Source organism: Narcine bancroftii, chromosome 6, assembly GCF_036971445.1.
Source record: "Narcine bancroftii isolate sNarBan1 chromosome 6, sNarBan1.hap1, whole genome shotgun sequence".
NCBI classification, from domain to species: Eukaryota; Metazoa; Chordata; class Chondrichthyes; order Torpediniformes; family Narcinidae; genus Narcine; species Narcine bancroftii.
In genome coordinates, this window is record NC_091474.1 from 5,202,039 (window position 1) to 5,221,703 (window position 19,665).

Here is a 19,665-nt window from a genome sequence, read left to right on the forward strand (position 1 = left end):
CTTGGATGACACATTCATCATTTTCATGCATATGGCTGGGGCCCTCAGATGACTGTCTTGCAAGTGACATCTTATTTGTAAATTCAGGAGAACAAGTGGGAAACTCTTTTCTTGCACTTACCCTAAAGGGAGCAGCCATACCCTCATGCTATCCACCCACAGTCACCAAGCCAGAGGCATCCTGGTTTTCCTTGTCCCAACCAAATCAAGCAGCTAATGATGACCACCTCCCTGCCCAACAATATACAAACAAGATCCACAACCTTTGAGTTTTCCTCAGCACATTCTGCAGGAACAGTATGTGTGATAGGAAGACTTTTCAGTAAGACTGGTTTAGTTGTACATGACGCCTCAAGACTTGAATGACAGAAATGTGTAATTTTTAGCCATTAAAGAATGGTGGAAATGGGAATTGAGCAAGTTCTTTAACCCTCCATACCATGCAATTTGATACATCTCTCTAGATGCCAAAGAATTTCTTGCCTGCTCCATTTCAAATGGTTTCCTTAACTTTCATCACAAAAACATATAAATAAATCTTCAAAGTATATAAAAATGAAATAAATATTTGTATAGAGCGATGCACTTTTTAACGTGTTAAATATTTTAGCTAATATAATTTAGAGGAATGAACTGGTGAATATTAGAGATAAAAATCTATTTTCTTCATTTAAGAATCAAAAGGCAAAGAGATGTGTTATTTGCTATAAATAGCTCCATAAAGATATTTTAATAGTTTAAAGTCATTTTGTAATAGTTAATTGAATTGTAATGACCTAGATTATTGAAAATGTTAATTGTAATAACTTTATACATGTGCATGCACCTTTTTAGTATTCTAATTCATGTTTGTTCTTTAGTCATAATTTTCTATTTACTTAGAATGATACAAATAATATAAAACTCGACAACCAACATCTATCATCTGCTTCTGATATTGAAGCTACTCATCTTTCTTTTCACCCACTGTTCTTTGCAGAAAGTTATCAAGACGTTGTTGGTTAAGACAGTGATAACATTGGAAATTGAGATTAAAATACATTCTTTTTCACTTATCCTAGGTGGTGGAATATTCACCAACACAAATGGATTGCAAAAGCTGGTTGATATTCTGCAGGTAACATGTTTTTGTCACATTGCAGAACCATAAGATTTTAAGCATTACCTTTGAAGCTCATTTCTGCATCAAGCAGTGTTTCCATCTTTAACTAGAGCAAAACAAAACTACAGATACTAGAAATCTGAAACAAAGGCAAAGATCCCAGAAGCATTCAGCACAAAGCCAACATTCCTGGAGAGAAAAAGTCATTTTTTCATAAGTGGGGACAATAAATGCGTTTTAAGTTTCAGAGAAGAGAAATGGCGGAAATGTTTGTGATAGGATATAGATAGAGTCAAAGTAACTATTGAATGGAAAATAAATAAAGGAACAGGTGGAAACAAAAATGCAAAAATATCTGTGTAAGAAGAAAAACAAAAGCAATGATTACTTGAAATTTAGTTCAGTATCTACCGGTAGTTGTGTGGTTTGCACTTTATCCAAATTGGTTGATGAACCTTGAACTTATAACAGGCATCATTTTAACAGTGCTGGTGGTCATATATGATCAGCTTGCAAGTAGGAGGGAGAATTAAAGTGCTATGTCCTGGAAATTCAGGGTCACCTTTGCAGACTGATTGAAAGTGTTCTGCAAAGCAATTGGTCAATGTGTATTTAATTTCTCCAGTGTCTGTTATGGGCACCAGATGCAGTGCATCATGTGGAAGAATTGCAAGTGAATTGAAGCTTCACAACTAGCTTGGGTATCCTCATAGTGGAGCTAAGGATGTGGGAATGGAAGAGGAAAAGGAGAGGTGAGGCTTCTATCTACCATTGTAAGAAAGATGCTGTGAGAGGGAAACATTGGGAAGCGAGCAATCTTCGAAAATGCTGAAAAGGAGCAGAAGGCATATCTGGTGATGGTAGGATCATTTAGAAAGTTCCAGTGATAAGGGAATGATTCATTAGTGGGTGTCTGATGAGGATAAAGAAAATCCTCTTCTTCTCACTGGGACAAGAGAGGGTGAGAGCATTGGTACAACAAATGGATGACGTTGTTGAGAGCTCTTTCAACCATAATGAAGGAAAGCCATGATTAAAGAAGTGATGTTGAAAGGCTCATCATCGGTCAGATACAATAGACATCCCATCCCTTTCAGCATTCCAAAGAGACCATTTCCTCTGCAACTTCCTCTCCAAATGAAGCCAGAAGGAGGAGGATAGCATTGAGGACGCTGGAAGAAAACTACACTGAATCACAGAGACTGGGTAGCATAAATAGGTGATGAAGGAAATAATGGCACAGAGTGACCAAACATTAGGACCAATTTCCAACCCAGGTTTTAAAAGGGTGGAAGTGGGGGGAAAAAAAAACTGCAGGTTCCTGATTGTAATGTTCTACAGTTCAAAAATTAGGAATATCATCGCTGTTCAATCCACTGAATCTGAGAGCAATTCTCTTGATTACATTCCCCAGTGTATTTCTCTGTAATCAATTCTCACATGTCTATCAATGTCCCTCAATTCTTCTACCACTCTCCCACATTAGGAGTAATTTACAGCGGCCAATTAACTTACCAAACAGCTGATCCTTGAATGTGGAAAGAAGCTTGAGCATTTGGGGGGAAATTCACATGGTCAGGAGGAGAATTAAAACTCTACAGCACCGAAGGACAGCAGCAGAGCTGAGAGGCAGTAGTTCTTTCTGGTGTGGCACTGTGTCATCCACTGTGAGATCACAATGTTATAATAAATCAATTTTACAATAGGTCTTTTTCTTTCAGCTTGTTTTTTGCATTGATCCCCCTGAGGGTACTACCCAAGACACAATGCAACAAAGTGCAGCCAAACATTACAAGGTTATTTCTTAAATTTATTTTGTTTCAACCATGTTATGACTTGTTAAATCATCATGACTTTCATAAAGTGTTTAATTGTTTCATAAAACTATCAGTTGTTTTATTCATGTCCTTGTGAGGTGTATGAAAAATGTATAATTAAATTTATTCAGATTCTGAAAATTACAGTATAGTACTGCATATTTAGAACTATATATGTATATGTGTTCACCACCCTTAAAATGATGGTGGTAACTTTACTGTCGGTTTACTCATAATTTTTAATCTTTCTTAGTGTTTTAACAACTTACTTCCATTTTACTGATGTACAAACAAATTCAGTTTTTAATTTCTATAGGTTCACATTCACCTAGATAATAGTGGGAACAAAAAGCAGCAGAGAACTGATATATGGACTTCGTCAATTACAAGAAAACAAGGTAAAAACCTAGTAGGAATAGTGTAACTACCAATGTATGATTCTACTATTAATGAAAAGAAATGTAATTTTGGTGTTTGTGACATCATAAAAGATGGAAAATAATTGCCATATGTCTCAACTTGTAACAAATTGCTGCATTTCAAAGAAATTATTCTGATGGATCTAGGAAGATGCTAAGAAAGTTTCATTTTTCTTGCACTAATGTCACCAATTAGTGAAACTATTTTAAATTTTGCAAAATGGAAATAGAATATTTCACCGAGTTGGTTCATGTTTGCATTAACACTGCATGCAAACTTCCACATTCAAACTTTACCAGCATTGATGCCTTTCTTCACCAGGTATTTATCTAGCTGTCCCTAAAATGAATCTCTGCAATTTCCTTCATCTACTCCATGCTGTAATTGGTTTTGCATTCCAATCACTTTTTGGTTAAGGAAATTTATTATCAGTCGCTATTTTAATTTGCTTTATATTGATTTTTTGCAACTTAGTTATTTCCCATACCTGTTGACCTTGAAAAGGTGATAGGGACCCAATACTTTGAATCGCTGCAATTCTGGTGAAAATACTCCCTTTATATTATTGGATAGGGAGTTCCACGATTTGGGACTAGCAATATTTCCAAATAATGATATATAACTTTGAGGAGTACTTGCAGGTGGTTGTACCCCTTCCCTTGTCCTTCTTGGACACAAACTGATTCCTTCCAATCAACCACTTCAGTGTCTTGCTGAAGAAACTTGCCCCATCAGGGATTTCCAGATGATAACCTCTTTCCTCCAGGTCACTACAGTGTTCCTTTTTGTTTCCCTTATTTCAAGTGAAACATCATACAGTCAGCCATCTCCTCTTGTATTGACCACAAGCATTTGAACAGGCTGAACTAAGAACTCAACCTGTCTTCAAACAAGTTTGCCAGCTTGTCCTGTTCCACTCCCAGGTGTTGCTCTCTCTCTCTCTCTCTTTCTCTCTCTCTCTCTCACACACAGAAAACCACATGATCCTCTTAGAACAGCAAACTGCACCCAGACTGCAGCACCAGACCCAATCTTCTGAGTCCATTCATTAGTTGCTTTCACAGCATGTTCCAATTAACATCTACTTGTGAAGTCTCAATAGTTATTCTTCAAAGTTTTTGCAAAGGCACTTGGAGCCTAGACTGTCTGGCTTAAGTCAAGCTCTGGCATTTTAAATGAGATCTGTGTGGTGAAGTGTTTGTATCTGTGTGTGACCTAACTAAAAACCCCACAATCTATCTTCCAAAAACATATCTATACATAATATAAATATAACATAATCTGCCACACTGCAAATTACTTTTCAAGAGAAACAAACGAGTGCAGAAGAGACTGTAATTGGGAAGTGTGTGGGAGGAAGCAATGGAAGAGGCATATAGAGTTGGGGCCTACCCCAAAACCAAGAAAAAAGTAACTAGGCACAATCAGAATAGCCTGTGGACTTGTTTCCAGTGTTGTTAATGAACTTGTATTCTTTTTAATCTTGGCCCTGTGTGTTTTAAAAAAATAAATAAATAAAACCAGAGGACTCCATTTTCAAAGAAAGCATCATTTTAAAACATTCATGAAAAGTTGCCAGGAAATTTACTTCTTTTCATTACAGTGATAAATGGTTGAGTATTTCATTGGGCTCCTGTGAGCTTCATTTTTTTTACAAATGGTACTTGGTGGTGTTTGAAGCCTCCTGATTTTAAAATTCACCAGAGGAATGAAATTGTGTGTAAATTATTCATAAGCATGGAATTGTTTATGCAACCTACTACAGGTACTGGTATGTGTTTAAGTTACAGCTGATTTAAAAAGTGTCATGTAGCTTTGATCAGGAAAGACAACTGGCTGTCATGTAGCCAGAGCAAGTAGCTTAATAAATATATTGTTTATGATTGAATGTATTTGTTAGGATGAACAAATAAGTCAAACATAATTTATCTAAGAAATAAAATATCCACGTTAACACAAACTGTGAATGCTGGAATCTGGAGTAGAAAACAAATTGCTGGAGCAACTCGGCAGGACAGGCAGCAGCCACCGAGGGAAATGGAGAGTTAACATTTCAGGTCAAGGCCCTTCACATTACTGTTTATGTAATTGTCCTGGGTAAACTCGTACCTCTCACTTTGTTCGTTTTAGATTGGTCACAGTGTTTGAGCTACCGAAAGAAAATAGACACACACGCCGAGAGCACTCCAGTTTATACAAATCTTTATGATAGATTCTAAAGCTGATATCAAACTACAATATGCAAGCCCTTCCCAATTATACTTATCTTTTTTTCTTTAAGACTTTATTTAAAAATTTATAACATGAATACAATAGAGAATTACATTTAAAGAAAAAAAAATTAAAATGGTATGATTACAATATTACATCAGAAAACTACACAAAATAACCCCCCCCCCATTATACTTATCAACGCCTGGACTGGTCCCAACTGCCGAGGTGAGGCAACGACTGCACACTTGTCGGGGCACCGGTAGCAGCTTCTCCACCTCCCCCGACCGGGACGTTGGCTGGACTCTAGAAGTTCTTGCTGAGAGATGTTGCCACCTCTCGGAGAGTCTCAAACTTCAGCAGCGGGACCATGGCTTATATTACCCAAAAACTGCTTACCCAAGCACCTATTCCCAGCACAAAAAGAAAGATAAGCGAGCAAACTAGCATGCCTAGGCTTCTATCGAATAATACAACTTTCTAGCTTATCCCTTGGTTTATTTTGCTTCAAGGTTAGGCCGCTGTCTGACAGTCTGTGACCAATATACTAACAAGCAGGAAGATTAAACGTTCTTGGTACACAAATGTCTTTTTTTGTCAGATAACTGCATCTCTGAGCCCCATGGTAGAATTTAGCTTATGTCTGCTGAGGCTCAAAGCAGGTTACTGATTCTCAGCCTTGCAGAAGCTAAAGCATGGTTTAAATCCTCCAATACAGTAATGTACTGTGACAAATTTTCAGAAGTTATCTTCCAAAAAATGAAGATTTATGTAACTCTAAGGGTTTTAATGCAGCAATAAAGCCACATGCTGGTTGGACCATCAAAAACTTAAATTCATAAACTTTTGTGGAGGAAAATAAGGAGGCATTTCTTCACACAGCGTGAAATACTTGGCCACAAGGATAAAGTAGAATGATTTTTTTTTTTCTCAGGAAAACTGGATAAATATTTGAGGTAAAATGTGGAGGGCAATGAGAAAGGTGCAAGAGATCTGTCGATAGCAGTACCCACTAAGAACAGGTTCTGTGTGTTTTCTTAATTACATGTATCATGGCGAATGACCCTTTATTTATAATAGTTTCTCACAATGTAGCATTCTGAATTGAGTTTTAAAAGGTGCATTGTTCATAGATGAAGGGGTTGATTATATAAGAGAATTTTGGAGAAAAAAAGTTGCACAGTTCCCATATTTATATACCTTGAAACTTGTTTAAAAATAATATTTAGATCTAATGTTTGTGTCCAATTATGGGTAGCATGTTTACTGGATAACAAAAGATGCATGTTACATACTTATGGGTAGACAGCAGATCCTCACTTAATGTTGTCGATATGTTCTTGGGAAGAGCTACTTGAAGTCAAACAGTGTTAAACAAAATCAATTTCATATCACGGTAAAATGCTGTGGCATTTTATTTGGTATTTTTTTCTATTCAATGTTATAACGAAACGACGTTACTCAAGGACTTGCTGTATATTTCTGCCTCGAGATTACACTGGGTATGACATTCACAACTTTTCCTATAAGTAATCACCATCGTTGGTATTTGTTTTTGTTCAGGGTATCTATAGCAAGGCCATCACTTTTTGCCATCCCTAACTACCCTTTAGAAGCTGATGAGTGGCGATCCATCTTCTTGAATTCCAGCATCCCTTGTGGTGAAAGCACTGCCTCAGAACTGCTAGGCAGAAATTCCAGTATTTAGGACCAGTGACAGGCCTAGTATATAAATTTTTGTTTTGTGTACGTTCCTCAGAACTTAGGTTGCAGAAAAGACATGTAAAATACTGAGACAGATAATGTTTTGGTGAAACTTAGATGTCTGTCATTTAGCTGCTAATATATCTGATAATATCTTCTCTAGATGTATTGCATGCATTCATTTGTGGTATCTTATTGTAAAAAGCATGATTATTTTGACAGGAAAAATTTTAAGTTATTGGTGCTTCTGCCCTGGTTACAGTATGGCTGATCTAGTTCGCCAGGGGATTCGGTCCATTATCCTCACAAGTGGTACCCTTGCTCCACTGTCCTCCTTCACATCAGAAATGCAAATGTGAGTCTGGTTGTTGAATGATGGAGGAAAGTATTGCTCAATCATTTGCCTGTTTTTCACATTACCAGCTGAAATCTGCTGACAATTTAGTTGTATAAAATAAATATAATTTTTAAGTTAAGCAAGTCTAAATATTCAGGGATATTTTCAATAATGGTCCAAAATGAAACAATGATTAAGAGTCACACCTCTCAATTATTTTGTTTAAAATTTTAACTAGTGTTTGGTAATATTATTTTGAAAGAATAATATCCAGTAACATTATACAAATGTAAGCCATAACTGCAAATTGAAGGTGATTGAATCTTTAAAAATATATATCTATTGACTTGTCCCAAAAAAACTACCAGTATATAAATTGGGAAAGATATCAGATGGAGCCCTTCTCCTTCTGATACTTGGAATAATTTTTGTTAATATTAAATAATTGAGCGTAGCAGTTAGTGCATCAGCGCCAGCGATTGGGACCAGGGTTCTAATCCTGTGCTCTCCATAAGGAGTTTGTACATTCTCCTGTATCTGCATGGGTTTACCCCAGGGGCTCCAGTTTCCTCCCACCCTTCAAAATATGCTGGGGGTTGTAGGTTAATTGAGTGTAATTGGGTGGCACGGGCTTGTGGGCCGTAAGGGCCTGTTACCGTGCTGTATGTCTAAATTTAAATGTTTCCTTTAATTTAAATTTGTGTGTTAAGCATTCCAGTCTTAAAATACTTGTTTATTCTTTGCAGAAATATATATGTGTACCAATATTAAATTGGTATTAATGCTGTAATATCTCTTTAAGTCCTTTCCCAGTATGCCTGGAAAATCCTCATGTAATTAACAAACATCAAATATGGATTGGGATTGTTCCAAAAGGACCTGATGGAGTCCAGTTGAGCTCTGGCTATAACACAAGGTAGAATGCAAGTGCTTTTTTGAAATGACAAATAAAACATTGTTATAATTTACTGGGAATTTGACAGTTATGTTGATTTCTAAACTAGATCTGTTTTTAAAAGTCTTTGTTACACAGAATCTTCTTCCAATCTAGGTAGCAAATTGACTTTAAAATTGCCTTGGTGTTAAGAGATAAGGGTGATTGTGGAGATGTGTTTTTTTTCTGATTTGATGCCTGTCACCATTAGTGTGGGTCAGGGATCTGTGTTCACTCAATGCACTTACTTTCATTGGTCAGGGCACTGAGTACAGAAGTTTGGATATCAAATTAAAACTGTAAAAGACATTGACACTCCCAAGTATGATATCAAGAATGTGCGGTCTGGCTGCCCATTTATCAAAATCATGTCATTAACTGGAAAGGGTTCAGAAAAGATTCATAAAGATGTTGACAGGACTAGAGAATATAGTTATAAGAAAAAGCTGGGATTTTTTGACCTTGAGCATAGGGAGAAAGAGCGGTAATTAGGTAAATAGTCATTGCCCTTTTTTCCAGGATAGGGGAGTCGAAAGCTAGACGTCATAGATTTAAGATGAGAGGGGAAAGATTTAAAGGGACTTGAGGGGCACTTTTATTTTACAGAGGTTGGTAGTTATGTGGAATGAATTCCCCGTGGTAAAGGTGGGTTTATGTCCTTAAAATAGAAAGGTTTAGAGGGATATGGGCAAAATGCAAGCAAATGGGATGAGTTTAGGCAGGCAACTTGGTTGGTATGGACCAGTGGTTGAAGGGCTGATATCGCCTCCAACCGTGCATCTTGGTGCCTCACAGTTCGGCGGGCAGCAACCTCCTTTGAAGAAGACCGCAGAGCCCACCTCACTGACAAAAGTCAAAGGAGGAAAAACCCAACCCCCAACCCCAACCCACCAATTTTCCCCTGCAGCCACTGCAACCGTGTCTGCCTGTCCCGCATCGGACTTGTCAGCTACAAACGAGCCTCCATAAATCTTTGTCCGCGAAGCCAAGCCAAAGATAGCTCTCAGACATGTCAGAAAATTACAAAATTCACAATCCTTGCTCTCATTCATAGAGGTGGCTCTTGCTCACTATGGCAACAGAACCAATGAGTGAGCATTTTGAATTAAATCGAGATTGCTGCATGCTGAGTACGTGTTCATATTGCAACGAATGTGGAGATTTAAAAATCAATAAAAACAGCAGGATGTTGAAAATCTGAATTAACAGTAGAAAATGCATAAAGCGCTCAACAGATCAGGTGACATCTGAAGAAATAAAAGTTAATAGTTCATGTTGCCAACCTTTTGTCAGAACAACAAAAGGAAAAATGCAAAATTTTAAGTTTAAAGGAAGGTGGTGACAGGGAGGATGGAGAAAACAAAGGGTTTATTTATGATTAGTTCAAGTTTATTATTATACTGTTGTAAAGTGCAACAGAACAAAAGAGGCATTCTTCGGTTCTTTGAGTAAAAACATGCAAACACATATAAAGACAGAGCACACATATTTACAAGCGACATGTACAGGTATAAAAATAAACAAATATTGTTAAATAATAGTAGATTCTCGGAGGGATTTTATGAGTCGTTCAGCATTCTCACTGCCCTTAGGAAGAAACTGTTTCTCAGCCTAGTGGTTTTGGCTCTGATACTTCTGTATGGGAGTAACTGGTAGTTGCTATATGCAGGATGGTAAGGGTCCTTAACAATTTTGTGAACCCTCTTCAGACAACGGGCCTGGTAGATCACATTGATGGGGGAAGGGAGACCCCAGTGATCTTCTCTGCCACTCTTGTGGTACTGTGGGTTGATCTCCAATCCAGTACTATACAGCAACCTATGATGCAGTCAGCAGAACTTTAATAGAGCTCCTGTGGAAAGTCAACAAGAGGGTGGCTGGTAGCCTTGCCTGCCTCAGTCTTTACAGGAAGTACAGTTGCTCTTGTGCCTTCTTGACAAGTGAGGAGATGTTGTGCATCCATGATAGGTCATTACTTATGTGGACTCCAATGAGCTTGATACTCTCACCACTACAGAGTTATTGATGTGTAGTGGAGAGTGGTCGTCCCTCTTCCTCCTGAAATCCAGAATCATATCCTTTGTCTTATTTATATTGAGATTCAGGTTGTTATTCTCGCACCATTACATGAGATTAAGGGGTTGACATGACAAGGCAAAGGGTGAAAGAATTAGTGTTGCATCTTTTCCATCCGCATGAGAAAATGCCATAAGACGGGGAATTGGACTGTGAAATCGTGAAGGGAGGATGCATCTAGTAGTGGAAGCTTGTTATGGAAAGTGCAAAAGGTGATCTTTTAAATACAGGGGCTGGTTGGAGTAAAGGTAAGGAACAGCAGAACTCAGCCCTTGCTTATTTGAGACTTGCTTTCATTAGAAATGAGTCTGCATTTGGTTTCCCATCGGCATTCCACAATAAAGGAACAGAGTCTGCAAGTATGTCATACTTCAGTCAACCATGATACTTCTAAAATTTGAATATATTCATCAATGAATTGTTTTCCAAAAGTCATAAATGAATTTTGAAAACCACAGAAGTTTTAAACATTTATTTGTATCTGAATAGTGCTGTGTAGTTATGGAAAGGAATGTCAGTTGAAATTCTGTGATTGTTTAATTACAGTTCATTTAAGCACCAGCTGTGATTCCTTTTGCCAATAGTTTGTTACTTTTTCTTATTAATTTGAGATTTTTAAAATGTCTCACATCTAAATTATCAAGTGTGATTCTACATTAAAAAAGCCTGTTATCACTGTTAGTAATGGGCACTTTTCTCACTCTTTAGATTTTCACCTGAGTACATGTCTTCCCTAGGAAAAACAATGGGTAAGTCAGGGGTTTTTTTGTATTGTCCTCCATTCCTAGTTGCTCCTAGTGCCTTTCAGAATAAAATAAAGCTTCAAATGCTTTTATCAAAATATTGACTGACCCCTTAAGTCCATCCACCTTGCTGTTTATTTATATATAGGTCAGATGGGTTCAGAGGGCAGATTTCCTTCATTGATGGATGTTGGTGAACTAGATTGAATTTTAGTACACAAAAATACTGCAGTGACTCAGCAGATCACAGCGTTCTTTATGTGGCAATGGGCAATGATAGATACATCACTAGCGTTTCGGGCCTGAGCCCTTCATCGAAGTGTGAGTAAAAATCAGGTTGGTGCTAGATTTGGTGGGGGGGGGGGGGGGGGGCAAGGCAGAGGGAAGGAACACAAGCCCACAGGCAAGAGGTCACAGGTGGATATGGGTGGGAGGGCATGAGAAAAAAGCTGAAGTGGCCTAATGGAAACTGGAGAAGTTCATGTGATGCCATCCAGTTAGAGAGTTCCCAGACAGATTATTGGATGTTGCTCTTCCAATTTGTAAGTGGCTTAGTTTGGCAGTGCACGAGAACCCGGACATTCTGTTAGGCCACTCCTCTGTGTCCATCACTTCCCTATCCCTCTGTCACCTTTCCTCCAGCACTCACTCCCCTCCCTATTCAGTGAGCCATCTCCTCCCCTATCATTTCTCAGCTTTTTTTTCTCTTGCGTCCTCCCACTCGTATCCACGTCTGGGCCTGTGCTCCTCCCCATCTTTTTATTCAGACACTTGCTTTTTACTCATACCTTGATGAAGGGCTCAGGCTCGAAATGTTGGTTATGAATGTTTTTCTTTGCGACATAAAGATCACTGCATGACTTGCTGAGTTTCTCCAGCATTTTTGTGTAAACATTAGTCATAGCATGCTGCATAGTTTCTTGTTTAACTAGATTCGATTTTATAAATATTTAGTTGTTTCATGGTCACCGTTACTTGTACTTTAAGCTAATCTAGCTTTTGCATGCAGTCAACTGATTGTTCTATTTTTTTAAACCATTTTAATCAAATATCCAAATGTCCAACTCCCATTTAATTGGCGTGCCAGTCCTTAACAGAAATTACAAGCATTTAATTATTTAGATTTTCAGTGTTTAGTTTTGAAGTTTTATTCCCTAATCCTGTCTTTGTGAGAGAGATCCGTATTGGCAGAATAATGCAGTAGTGCTCAATGGATTGCTTGTCTGGAGAGTCCAGAGCTCTTTAAACAGCATGGAAGAATTTTGAAGAGGTGGAGCTGGGGATTTGTGTGCTGGGAGGAGGTCCTAATGAAGGCCGTTTCAATTTGGTGGCTGAGAAGAAGCTTACTGCTGAAAAGGCTTAATTTTATCCCTGAAGCTGTTTCAATTTTTGAATTAATCCTGTCATACAAGGTAACTAGGAAGCCTCCAGCCTTTAGCTCTCAACAGCTCTGTCTCATTCCATCTCTTAAAGTAGAGATTCCTTATTGTCTCTGCCTAGTATGCTGTCATCATCTCTCTCTCCGTCCCCCACCATGACAAACTTCAAATTCCTTTGAGCTGTAAAATTTATCATCATAAATATTTATATTCTATGGTTGCATACAGGTTTATTTCTACTACAGGCTATATGTGTAGCATTCTTTCCCAGAGCTAATAAATGAAACATTGAAGTGATTCTTTACTAACCTTGACAAAATATTAAATAACTCTTCAAAACAAATATTTCATGCAAGTATTTTTGTTCCACCTTTGCACATCTAGTAAATCTGTGCCGAGTGGTGCCAAATGGTTTGTTGGTGTTCTTCCCATCATATCCTGTCATGGAAAAAAGCCTAGAGTTTTGGAAGGTAAATGATCGATTTTATTTTCTTTCATTATGTTTTGTCTTATTTGAAGGTTAATCTGCTGTTCATTTTAACATATTTGAAGTGACTGGTGATTGGAAAAGTTGTTTATTTTTTTCCCTGTGTCAGTCACTGTTCATTTATGGATTCATAAGGTTGTGTCATTTGAAGTTTTTCTGTTTGTTACATCTGAACAGATTTCTTCAGAAAAATATTCTGGTCCTCAGGGCACTATTGTAGAATGAAACGGGGAAGAAGCGAACACATTCAGCACATATAATAATTAATATCAGTAAAAATTTCTTTGCTTTATTGTACAGCTTGTTGGAGAAAACATTCAGCAAAATTTCTCCCCACTCATCCATCGGGAAAAGTGGCAGCCTGCCACCGCAGAGATCGAGCCAGCACATTGCGCAGTAGTAAACACGCTTAACACAGCGAACCGGAGCGGTTGAAAGCTGAAACAGTACAAGACCAGCAGCCCTAAAATGGTGCTGGCCAAGCTGCTCAGCTAACACATCAATAACAGGCTGGGGAAGAAGGGTATTCACATGCAAGAATGTTCCCGCCCGCTATCGTTATTCATGCAGCTGATGTCAGCCAATCAAACCAACAGCGGGAACTCCAACTGTATAAAAGGAGCCTTTCCAGCCTCAATAAATCTCAGAGCTTAACCTCCCACACTGCGAGTGTGTGTGTTTCTTTGTAGCGTTCGGCTACAACCACTTTATTATCAAAAGCATTGTGAAAAATAATTTGTTTTCATTTTAAACTATTCTTTCTAATAGGGAGAAGGAATTTCCAATAGAATAGAGGAAATTAAGCCTATATTTGTGGAAGTGAAGGGCAAAGGATTATTTACAGAGGTTTGATCAATTTTGCTTTCTTTTACTGATCTATGAATTTACTTTCGATATTTCCATTAACTTTAATGAAAAACAAAATTATCTGAACAGTTTTACTATGGTTGACTTTTGCTTTCTGTGTTTACCGTCAAATGGTAAATCTATTTCAGGTTATCAATGCGTACTATGATAAAGTAAATAATCCAGCATCAAATGGGGCTTGTTTCTGTGCAGTGTGCAGAGGAAAGGTGAGTGAATGAGATTCATTGGCATCTGTACAGTACATGTTATTTCCTGATTGGCAAAGTAATCTTTAAATTGTGCGTCATTTATTAAATATAAAATGTGATTCTGTGGGATTTGTGGAGTTCACTTAAATTGGTGCGGACTAGAAGGGCCTGTTTCCGTACTGTAGTTGTTATATGGTGATTGTTTCATGTCAGTAATAAAATAATTTTTGTCACTGATCATGAAGATCTTTTGAACAGGACAAGACCATTCAGCTATTCATCATGATCAAGACTGACCTTCTACTTCAAACATCCTTTTCATGCCCTTTCCACATATTTAGAAACTTATTAATGTTTGTTTTGTGCATTAATCAGTGGCTGAGACTGTATTACCCTTTCCTAAGATTCATTGCCTTTGGGGTTAAAAAAAAAAACTTTTCATTAAAACTCCTTATTTTAAGACTGTGACACTTAGTTGTGGATTCCTTAGACAGGGTAAATCTTAAGTCCGTCTCTATTATTGTGCCCTCCAAGAATTCTGTAAATTTCATTGAAATCACCTCTCAATCTAAGTTTTGGAGACTAGAGACCCAGCTTACCACCTCCACTGATGACCAACCATACCAGGAATCAACCTGGTGAAAATCTGGTGCACACCTCCACTGAAAGAATATCCTTTGCAGATTAAAAATATCATAATTATCACATGTAGTCTCATCAAGGCCCCTTGTAATTGTAAGTAAGACTGATTTACTCTTGGAGACAAATTTTGTGTTTATTTTGGTAATTTCTGAATATACTTGTAAATGTTGACTTTACCAGGTAAAGATAGTGCCAGCTTGTACAGGTACAGTTAACAAGCATCAATAGAAATATATTACTTTTGTTTGCTTTGAAGATGCCCATTATAGCTAGCAAAGGGAAAATTGAAAAACCAACCCTAAAATTTGGGTCAAGTAATTAAAGAAGTGTGTTTTCGGAAAGGTATCAAAGTGGTGGAGGTAGTTTGGAAGACGTAGGGTTTTGAAATAATTATTACTGATGTTTTGAAATCTTGGTGTCACTAGTAAGACCAGCATCTATTAGAGGTGCCTAATTGCCCCAGGAGAAGGTGGTGGTGAGCCATCTACAATTGAGTGGCTTGTCAGACTATTTTAAAGGCACTTAAAAGTAAACCACACGGAGTCCCTCAGGAATCATAAAGGCCAGACCATGTAAAGATGGCAGATTTTCTCACTGAAGGATATTAATAAGCCAGATCTCTTTTTTTTTCTGGTCACTGATACTATGACAAGCTGTTATTGTTCTGAGAATCTGAGTCTTAAAGTAATGAAAAGGTGGAAAAGCAAAGAACATTCCTTTCATGTTGATGATTCAGCAGGGTAAAGCTGATTGTGAAGAACAGCAACAACTCCATATTTGGCTCTGACCGTAAAAGACTATTAATCATTGGGTAAGGACACAACCCAGTATAACAAATCCTAAGAAATATCATAAGAAATGTACTTATATGGCAAATTCAATTTGAATATTCAGGAAAACTGGAAATTTGTATAAAGGTGCAACTTGTGAGCCATGTGCCAGACTCCCTTGTGGTGTAGACTAGCTGCCTGTAGCATCGCTTTTTGCTGAAACAGAGTTCTCACGCTTTGCAAATCAACGGTGAAATTTTAAAGCGTATTTGCATTCATTTGTCAAGTAATCTCAGGTTCACTTTATCGATGCCAACTTCCCAATTGCTAACTGAATTTAAACTTCCTCATCCAGCGTCTCTGTTAGTCGTTGAGCAATTGAACCACTGCATCACCATAGCTATCATTCATAAGATTTAAATGATTTAAAACAAGGCACTGGGGTTCTGGGACACATCTAATTCAAGTCTTAACTTACTATGTCAGCCACAGAAGATTGCTTCTATCGTTTATGGAGGCATTTGGTGTTATTTCATCTCCAGGACATCTCACTTTCAGACAACAAAACAGAAAATGGCAGAAGTATACGAATGAAGCAAGATCCAAAGGAAAGAGAACTGGAAAAAAATCCAAGCGTGTTCTAAATTGCAGTTGCAGGGGAGTAATGGAAGGAATGTCTGAACTAGGATTAGTTGTGAAGATAACAATTATTGGAAGTCTAGGAAAATATAACTCAAGGTCCAGAAATGACATCAAAGTCTGTAACAAAAATGTATCCAGCAACAATAAGATGTATTTGTGCAAGACATAGCAGGAGTACACAAGTGAAAAGTAGATTTGCATTCTCTGAAAAGTATTTTGGGCTCCAGCAAAAGGGTGGAATAGAATCCTAATTCTTCATGTCTTCATGAAGAGAATTTGACAGAATCAATCAATTTATTTGTTTGTTTGTTTGTTTAAGGTGTGCCTACAATTTAAATTTCTCTGTTTCTGTCTTATTACATTTGCATTCTACAGGCCAGTGAAGGCTTGGATTTTGCTGACATGAACGGACGAGGTGTGATTATCACTGGTTTGCCGTTTCCTCCACGAATGGACCCAAGAGTAGTACTGAAGATGCAGTTCCTTGATGAAATGAGAAGGAAATGCATTGGAAATGTTCAGGTAATGTGTAAACAAAGTATAAAGAAGTTTCATGACAAAGGCCTTCAACAGGATCCAATACATAGACCTACTTGATACTTTTGAGATTATATCTGCAACTTACTGATTGTCATCCAATTGTTGTACCTTTTGGAGTCCTAATTACAGTAAAAGTCCAAAAATCCAGACTGCTCAAGGATTGGGACAGCCCAGATTCTTGGGCTGTATGTTTAAAATTCAAATATAAGGAGAATAAAGAAGAGATGAACAGGTAAATTTTGAAAGTTTAATAACTAAACATTTTTTCATATCAATTACAAAGTATAGAAAAACCCAAATATTTGTTCATTTCTGCAACCTTCTGTGCATCTGTGGCGCTTGCGCTTACGCATGCACATGCACACACAAACACAAAAGCCCGCATAATGTAAAGTTGAGAGTTTTTGAGAAGTCCGGATCCTTGGGTGGTCTGGATTTCTGGCATCCAGATTTTTTGGACTTACTCTATTATGCCTTTACTGATCCTGCCCTACATTGCCGATGAAGCATGGATGAATATGTTCTCTAGATCTCACTGGTTCAGTACTCACTTTCCCCTCTCACCCTCCCTCCCTTCAAGGATGGAATTACTGCCCATTGACCTCCATGCCTACCCAAACCTTAGCTCTCTACATCTGGGCATTCTCGTTGGCTTACCACATCCCAGAGTCCACAACATGAGGCGGCTGATACCAGGGAGGAAGCTCTGTCCCCACGTTACCACTCAGTTCGTCTTCTGTAAAAACTGTTGAATGAATTTTAACAATTTTTAGATTTCTCAACATCATTGTCATTTAAAAACAATTGAAATAAAAGTGAACTTCAGAAGTGAATAGTTTTTTTTAAAAACTGAATGCTAAAGTAATTAATATAAGTAAAAAAAAATTTAATTAACTTGTCTTCATCCTTGCTCTCTTAAGTCTTTGCCCTACATTTGCTATCAAGTTCATTGGGGTTGCAACTCAAATTTGATGTGGGATCCAAAAGGCATTTCTTCCAAACATTAATGCTGAGAAGTCACAGAAAGGTGGGTCCGCTGCTGGACTCTTCGGGGAATCCAGCGAGAGGATGTTTTGGGCTTCCACATTTGCCAGTGGTTCCACAGAGGAAATGTAGCACAGTTCAACAGCAGGAGGTAGTTCTGAAACCAATGGCTTGTGTAGAAAATGTAAGCAAATGCTTCGTGAGGAGAAAGTGCTTTTCCAAGAGAGTGGCGAATCTGTGGAATTTACTGCCCATTGAAGCAGAGGATGCTACCTCGGTAAATATATTTAAGATAAGATTGATAGATTCTTTACATAGTGGGGGATTTTAGGGTTATGGGGAAAAGACAGGTAGGTGGAGATGAGCCTATCATCAGATTAGCCATGAGCTCATTGAATGGCGGAGCAGGCTCGACGGGCCGGATGGCTGACTCCTGGTCCTATTTCTTCTGATGCTCCATTGATGACAGATTTGCCTTTATAACTATGTATTTTTTGCGATAAAGTGTTACACTATTCATCATCACTGCTGTTAATAATTGATTTATAAATAGGACAATAAAAATGTGCATATCATGAAAAAATAAACAGAATTGTATGATGTTAGGCGCATTATTTCTGCAGAGTCTACAGTGATTTGGGAGAGATGGGTCATGTAGCTCTTCTTGGTAAACTAGTTAATAAGTTCCATGAGTTCCTATGTTTTATTCTTTCTTGCCCTTTTCCATTTACTCTTCCACCTTGTTACATTTTATTCCATTTATTTATTGGAGTGAACAAGTGGAATCCATTATATTATCCTAACATTTTCCTAGGAAAGCAGGCATAAAAAAAATAAATAAAACTTCTCAAATATGAAATGGGCTAAGGTCTAAATTTTCCATCTCATAGAAGTATCTCCACTCTTGCTTTGCAGGGATCTTGTTCTGCTTTCTAGTTAATTTGTATTTTTCAGGTTAACGAACAAATCTTATCGCTCAGTTTGATACATCGATTCATCATTGGGTTTGGACCACAACAAATGAAGGTTTGGAGCACTGACAAGGTTATTCCATAGATTAACAGTCCTTTTGGCATTTTTGTTTCAAAGTATTTGTCCGGACAAGAATGGTACAGGCAGCAAGCTTCACGTGCTGTAAATCAAGCCATTGGAAGGGTAATTCGTCACCAAAATGACTACGGAGCCATTTTTTTGTGTGATCACAGGTGCGTGAACAAATCGGGTACAATCTCACCTTTTAGAAGAGTTAATCCCAGAACTGACTTGTAGCATTATCTCAAATGTTTTTTTTTAATTTATTTTAAACTTTTAAAATCTTACTACATAGAAACTAGATATAATGTATAAAACAGCATAATTCAAACATAAAGTCATGGTCGATGACTTGTCTGCTTACTCCATGTTGTGAGAAAATACTCATGGACATGGCAAATTAGATGAAATTCTGCATTCCACCAATTGGGGGCATGCAATAATTATAGTTCATAAAATAGTACTGCATTTCAATTTCTCTTCAGAGTCCTAAAATTAAATGTTTCGTAGATTCGTCATCCGAACCTTAATCTTTGTGACTCCATTGGAATATTATCTCCCTGCTGGTTCTCAATGCTTCTACAAAAGATTATTCCTGGAAATATTCATCCACCCACAATGTGTCACTTCTCAGATAATTTGATAACATTGTCTGTTGTTAAAAGTGCCAAGCTAAAGAAACTGGGCCAGTAAATTTGATCAGACCACTGTTGAAAGAAAACTGATTCATTAAAGTACACATTAAAATAAACATTGCAGCCAGCCTTGTTATTTTGGTCATTGAGTTCAA

General features: G+C 37.6%; 1 protein-coding gene across 4 annotated transcripts in view; it reads left to right on the forward strand.

The window, feature by feature from the left end:
• rtel1 (regulator of telomere elongation helicase 1) overlaps nucleotides 1-19,665 on the forward strand; it is a 94,416-nt gene that overhangs the window by 48,666 nt on the left and 26,085 nt on the right. For all 4 annotated transcript variants that reach the window (XM_069883711.1, XM_069883708.1, XM_069883707.1 and 1 more), the window contains 11 exons: nucleotides 1,062-1,117; nucleotides 2,824-2,898; nucleotides 3,236-3,317; nucleotides 7,477-7,609; nucleotides 8,394-8,507; nucleotides 11,310-11,350; nucleotides 13,108-13,193; nucleotides 13,979-14,056; nucleotides 14,206-14,283; nucleotides 16,695-16,841; nucleotides 18,933-19,048. In XM_069883711.1, coding sequence (XP_069739812.1) covers nucleotides 1,062-1,117; nucleotides 2,824-2,898; nucleotides 3,236-3,317; nucleotides 7,477-7,609; nucleotides 8,394-8,507; nucleotides 11,310-11,350; nucleotides 13,108-13,193; nucleotides 13,979-14,056; nucleotides 14,206-14,283; nucleotides 16,695-16,841; nucleotides 18,933-19,048 — 1,006 coding nt within the window. The remainder of the gene's footprint in view (nucleotides 1-1,061; nucleotides 1,118-2,823; nucleotides 2,899-3,235; nucleotides 3,318-7,476; nucleotides 7,610-8,393; nucleotides 8,508-11,309; nucleotides 11,351-13,107; nucleotides 13,194-13,978; nucleotides 14,057-14,205; nucleotides 14,284-16,694; nucleotides 16,842-18,932; nucleotides 19,049-19,665) is intronic.